General features: G+C 32.7%; 1 protein-coding gene across 2 annotated transcripts in view; it reads left to right on the top strand.

Annotated features, from left to right (window-relative positions):
• Positions 1-5504, top strand: part of LOC115225598 (putative carbonic anhydrase-like protein 2) — a 615762-nt gene extending 610258 nt beyond the window's left edge. The window contains exon 10 of one of the 2 annotated variants that reach the window (XM_036498909.1): positions 5220-5504. In XM_036498909.1, coding sequence (XP_036354802.1) covers positions 5220-5251 — 32 coding nt within the window. In that variant the 3' untranslated portion in view covers positions 5252-5504. The remainder of the gene's footprint in view (positions 1-5219) is intronic. The other variant, XM_036498897.1, reaches the window with a different exon arrangement.
• The last annotated feature ends 1073 nt before the right edge of the window (positions 5505-6577 follow it).

Genomic DNA, 6577 nt, shown 5'->3' with positions numbered 1-6577 from the left:
AGACAATTTCTGCTACCACATCACCCCTAATATCTGGCCCCTAACTCCCTAGACTGCAACGCCCTTGATTATTATATGTGGAACGCAGTTGAGCGAGAGACCAACAAAATTCCTTGTAACACCAAATATGAACTGAAGGTAAGAATTATAGCAGCATTCACCAACTTAAACAAGGAGACTGACCAGAAGAGTTGCAGGAGATTGAGGTTGAAGTCAATGGCGATTTTATTGAATAAATATACTCTTTAGTATTTCAAGATATTTTTATGTAAATTTGGTAAATATATCTTTTAAAGTGAGATGTCATTATTATTTTAATTTTTACGTAATTTAGATGACAATTTATTCACTGCATTTAATGTTTAATGTAAGGTTTAATTAAACACTTGATTTTAAGGTGATGTAAATTTAGATTAACAATATTTTGAAAAAGAACCTGAAGATTTGTTGATATTATTGTAAATATGCTGATTGCATTTATCTATTTCTATTTCTTTACTACCCACAAGGGGCTAAACACAGAGAGGACAAACAAGGACAGACAAACGGATTAAGTCGATTATATCGACCCCAGTGCCTAACTAGTACTTATTTAAACGACCCCGAAAGGATGAAAGGCAAAGTCGACCTCGGCGGAATTTGAACTCAGAACGTAACGGCAGACGAAATACGGCCACGCATTTCGCCCGGCGTGCTAACGTTTCTGCCAACTCATGTATATATATTATAATCTTCCAATGCTGAAACACGTGTAGTTCCTTCATAATTGATGATTTTAATTTTAACTTAATTAGGAGATAATTTAGGAAATATATGTTATACCCTGCTGGTGTACTGGTTCTATCTTTTAAGGTATTATTTCGTGATATGCAATAACCACAACACGCGTCTCGAAGCAAGGTAATAGAAATTTCTGAACATTTAGTTATTACCGAATTGGTCCGATTTCTGAGTTAATTCATAAAGAATGTTCTCGTCATCAGCGGTAAATACGTTAAGAAAATAAATGAAATACTTATTTGCACACATGGAACATGCATACGCAAAGCCATGTGTACACTTATGTACCCCAAATATACTCAAATAGTCAGCTTTCTTCGAGACGCGTGCTTTTAGAGATGAATTATATGTAGTTATTGACGATTTAAAGTTTATTTCTCTGCATATTTGGCACAGGATTTTTTTCTTTTGCCCTTATTTATAAGTTATATATACATACATACATACATACATACATACATACATACATACATACATACATACATACATACATACATACATACATACATACATACATACATACACACACGCACGCGCACGCACACACACACACACACCTATATATATATATATATATAATTTATAAACAAATCTTTGTAAGCCTAATACTTATTTATCGGTTTATCTTTTGCCGAACCGCTAAGTTACGGGTACGTAAACAAGCCAACATCTGCAGTCAAGTGATGGTGTGTGGACAAACACAGACACACAAATACATACATATATACAGGACTGAACTCGGAACCATGTGGTTGGGAAGCAAGCTTCTTACCACACACATACACACACACATATAATATATATAGTTGAAATTTACATGGGGAGAGAGACAGGTAGATGGATAGATAGATAGAGAGAGAGAGAGAGGAAGATGGATAGATAGATAGATAGATAGATAGATAGATAGATAGATAGATAGATAGATAGATAGATAGATAGATAGATAGATAGATAGATAGATAGATAGATGTGGATATAAATGTATATATGTATGAATGTAAATATATGTGTATATATATGTTTGTGTTATATAATATATATATATATATATATATATATATATATACATATATATACATATATATATATATTATATATATATATATATATATATATATATATATATATATATATATATATATATATATATATATATATATATATATATATATATATATATATATAACGGGGTGTTTCAAAATATTTGATATCATTTTGCAGTCTAATTTACCAGCTCTTGTTCAAATGACTTCAAATTTTAACAGCATGTGTAGAAAGAGGTCAAAATTTTATATTTAATGTTTGATATGTTTATCTTTTTAGGTATAGATATGCCATTCACTGGAAGAGAAAAGGCATTTTGTGTGTTCGAGTATGCTCGAACACAGTCGAACAAAACTGTGCAACGTGCGTGAGAGAGTTCTCTGAAAAGTCACCAACGGCAATGCAGATTTGGACATGGCTCAAAAAATTCAAAGAGGAAGGCTGTCTGTGCAGGACAAAAGGTTCAGGACGACCACTAACATCGGAAGAGATGCTCGAGCAGGTTCCCCAAAAAGTCCATAAGCCCCAAGAAGTCCATAAGAAGAACAAGTCTGGAAACCCAGATTCCTCCAACGATAGTTTGGCGCGTCCTGAGGAAACGCTTGCTTATGAAACCCTACAAGCTGCAGCTCATTCGGACCATAACGGCAGATGGCAAGCGAAAGTGCAAACATGCGGCTATGTGAAGGGCCTGGTCTATGTCCTCCCTCTTCCTGCAAACCTAGAGGAACTCGAGCAGAGAATCACTACCGCTCTGGAGACTGTTATCCAAGACATGCTGCAACGTGTTTGGGAGGAGCTGGACTACCGACTTGATGTGTGCCGTGTCTCAGGCGGTGCACATATTGAACATTTGTGAAATCGTTCATGGAATTCACATACCTTTGAATTTCTCATTCAAATTTGGAGAAATAAATCTTATGTTGCTCAACATTAAGCCTGTTTAGTTTCATTTGCTTTGACTACGTAGTTTCTGTGATATCTCAAATGATATCAATTTTTTTAAAACATCGTATATATATACACACACACACATACATACATACATATACACACACATTTATATATACGTGTGCATGTGTGTGTGTGTAAAGAGATTGGAAAGAAATCTTTCCTTAGCGTGATTATACTTATATTAAATAATGCTTGCTGAGCTTGCATTAGAAAGACCTTGGGCTCTTTATAAGTAAATTATAAAAATACTGCTAGCATTATATGATATCGGTGAAATATCGGTAGGATTTCTTGATGTTTAGTGTTACAACTTTTCTTTGTGTTTAGTGTTACAACTAAATTATTTGCAAGTGGATTCAGTATCAATTGCTTCTTGTACAGATAAAGTACTAAATATGTTTTTCGTTCACATCAAATATAGAATTTAATGATGTACAGCATTCAGATTCAGCAAAAAATATATACAAATTAGATATTGCCACATATTCTAAACTCCTGTGAGGCATCGTTAGGAAAACATACAAAAATTTAGCTACACCAGCTGCAACATTATCAATACAGATTCAAAGACATTAAACTTCCATTTAAAAACAGCAGATTAGGTGGAACGTCTCCTGATAATTGTACCATACATTAGTTTTAAAGGCTATAAGGATAATTTTGTATCTTGTCATAAGTTGAGATTAATATACCTATCCAAAATTGAATTGAGTTTAGTTCGTAAAGAGTATAGGAGTGTCTTTATGTATCATGAGACAATTGAGGCAATGAATCTGCACCTAGAAAGTACTTCTCCAAGATAGATGCTTGGGTAAGGTATTTCATGGAAGATCAGCAATTGCCCACACATACAAATCTTCTCTCTCCATGCCAAACGGGAAGACAAGAGCTAGTACAGCTTAGTACCAGTGTTATCATAGGTGCTGCCGTCTGAATGTGAAGATTGGAACAGAAACTACAAAGCTTCTTCACTCCCAACACTCTAACAACTTCATCAATGGACTGATATTTCATTCATCGAACCTGAGCAGATGACCTTAGCTGGAATTTAATATAGAAGCCAGGGAGCCAGAATATCGCACGGTAATATGGTCGACGCCTTAACGACTCTGGTAATCCCTTATTTGATGGGATTAAGTTGAAGATTTGAAACCAGAATATTGTCACAATGAAACTACTGAGTAGTTCGATATTATTGAGAAAGAAATCATTTTGCCGAATAACTACCATTTATCCAATACGAAGTAGCTGGTTTTTTATGCATCTATATCTGAATCTGTGTATGTAACACATTGAATCCGAGAACACTAGTTGTTGTCTGTGTCAGCAAGATTCGAGAAGAGTGTATGTCGTTTGGGTAAGAGGAATCTAATGCTTCCTGGATTGATATGTCATCAGAGAGCGCGAGAGAGGGGGAAAAGAAAGAAAGAAAGAAAGAAAGAAAACTTTTCCAATTCTCTCACTCAGACGAAGTATTAATCCCGAAACTCCTAATTCCTCTTCTCTCCACGGCATAAGAACTCTTCTAAATTCTCGAACCTTACCTCCATGTGTGGCTGTATGTCTCTGTGTCTGCGTGTATGTGGTGGGGGTGCATTTATGACTGAATCTCCCTTGCGTCAACATGCACCTCCTTGCAACAATGTAACCTTTAATCTAATCAAGATATCCTTGGCCTGAAAAGTAGCCGGCAGTATAAACCTCACTTGGATTTTGCCACTTCTGAGGTTCCGCACGCTATGAAACATATATAGCCCGGATCTTTCCTGCTCCATTCCGTAACTCTTGTCGCCTAGCATGGAATGTAAAAAGAACTTTTTTCAGCTTATCGTTCTTCGATACGAAAAAATTCACAACCTTCCGTCTCAACAAAGCACTTTTGTCCCTGAAAGTTGTTTTTCTATATTTACTACGGATTGCTTGAAGCTAACTTTCTTCCTACACCTCGATCCCTGGATCTTACATTTATGTGTGTGTATCCATATATATATATAGATATATATATATATATCGAGTGGATATGACTATATACTTTTGTTCCTTTATTGATGCCTATGCACCATAAAAGCTTCCCTTCATACAATGTATCAATATATGTACTTATCTCTCTACGAATATTTGTGTTTTTTGTTTTGCTTTTGATCTCTAGTTGTAGGATATTGCCTGATTTAAAGAACCTGTGATGACATGCGTTCTAGCAGTGACAATCCTGTTCTTTTCAGGCAAAAGAGCCAAATTATTCACTATGTTTCATATATTTTAAAGTAGTAGGGCATCATTTGAGAGATGTTAGGTTACTATTTCTAGGAGGTTAGATGGCCGTGTGAAGGCTTATTCATTGTATAAGATATGATGAATTGGTAATCATATTTTTTTTGTACATGACATATAAATACGTTTGTCTCAACTCGTTTCTCAGCAATCTTTTGTTTTCTCGTTAGGAACCCAGGTAACCACAGAAAGAAAAGATTAAAAGCTGATCTAGAAACATCAACAACAAAAGAAGACGAAAAAGAATATTATAAAAAGTTTAGTTCAGAGAAAAAGAGAAGAGAAATACAAAAAAATATCCATTTTAAAGAAAAGGTTATCCATTGAAAGAAAGAAAGGAGGAGACAATGATTGATATAAACCGACAGCTAATTAACGAATTTCTTTAAAGGTTTCAACACAATGTAGTCAAGAGGAAAAAGCTAAATGTGATAAATATGCCATTTTGTATTTAAAAGCAAATAAAAAATATAGATCAAAATTAGGTGATTGTTTGTTGCTATAGACGCCTATCGTAGTCGCAGTGGATTGTTGCATTGTTGTTTTATTTTTTTTTTAATTTTCGTTTCCTTGTTATGTTTCTTTTTTCTCTTTTTCTGCTGGACTTTGTCAATTCACATTCTTCTTCAACGTTTTTTACAAATATCTTCTTATAGGTACACACACAATAATACATACACGTAGACACACACATATATGAATGTGTATATATATATATATTATATATATATATATATATATATACATACATATGTATATATATATATATATATATATATATATATATATATATATATATATATATATACATACATACATATATATATATATATATCTATATATATATATATATATATATATAATATATATATATATATATATGTATGTATGTATATATATTATATATATGCATATATATAAAGAGATAGAGAGAGAAAGTGAGAAAGTTTGGCGTAATCATCACCACTGGATCCTTTTGTAAATGTACTAAAGCAAAATTAATGTTCATTTACTGATTAATGCGTAATAGCATTACGACTTTTAATATTCACATCAGCAAGAAATTTCCTGTTTGAAGGCATATCTAAGAAAAATGTAAAAACACAAAAACACATAACTGAATCAAGTAATTGAAGTTGTAATTACAGATATTTATACACAATGTTTTTGAAAAAAAAAACCTTAAAAGGAGCATTCTGTACACTTCCAAGCAAAAGAAATTTAAAAGTATAATTCTTGTATTTAAAATCCTTTTTAAAACATTTTATTATAAAAAAACAATTCAAAACCAACTTATCACCCATTTTCTATATGCACAAATTTTGTCTCTTTAATCATACCTGAGATACTGACCCATGATTATCAGGCAATATCTGAAATTTCCTGTCTCATATATATATATATATATATATATATATATATATATATATATATATATATATATATATATATATATATAAAATTCTAAAGGCAACATTTTTAAAGCCGCTTTTCTCCTAAAATTGCTTTCTAATGTATGAGGAGGAAG

The sequence above is a fragment of the Octopus sinensis genome, linkage group LG2 (assembly GCF_006345805.1).
Source record: "Octopus sinensis linkage group LG2, ASM634580v1, whole genome shotgun sequence".
Taxonomy (NCBI): domain Eukaryota; kingdom Metazoa; phylum Mollusca; class Cephalopoda; order Octopoda; family Octopodidae; genus Octopus; species Octopus sinensis.
The sequence above is the reverse complement of the archived record's forward strand: the minus strand, read 5'-3'. Positions and strand labels throughout refer to the sequence as shown.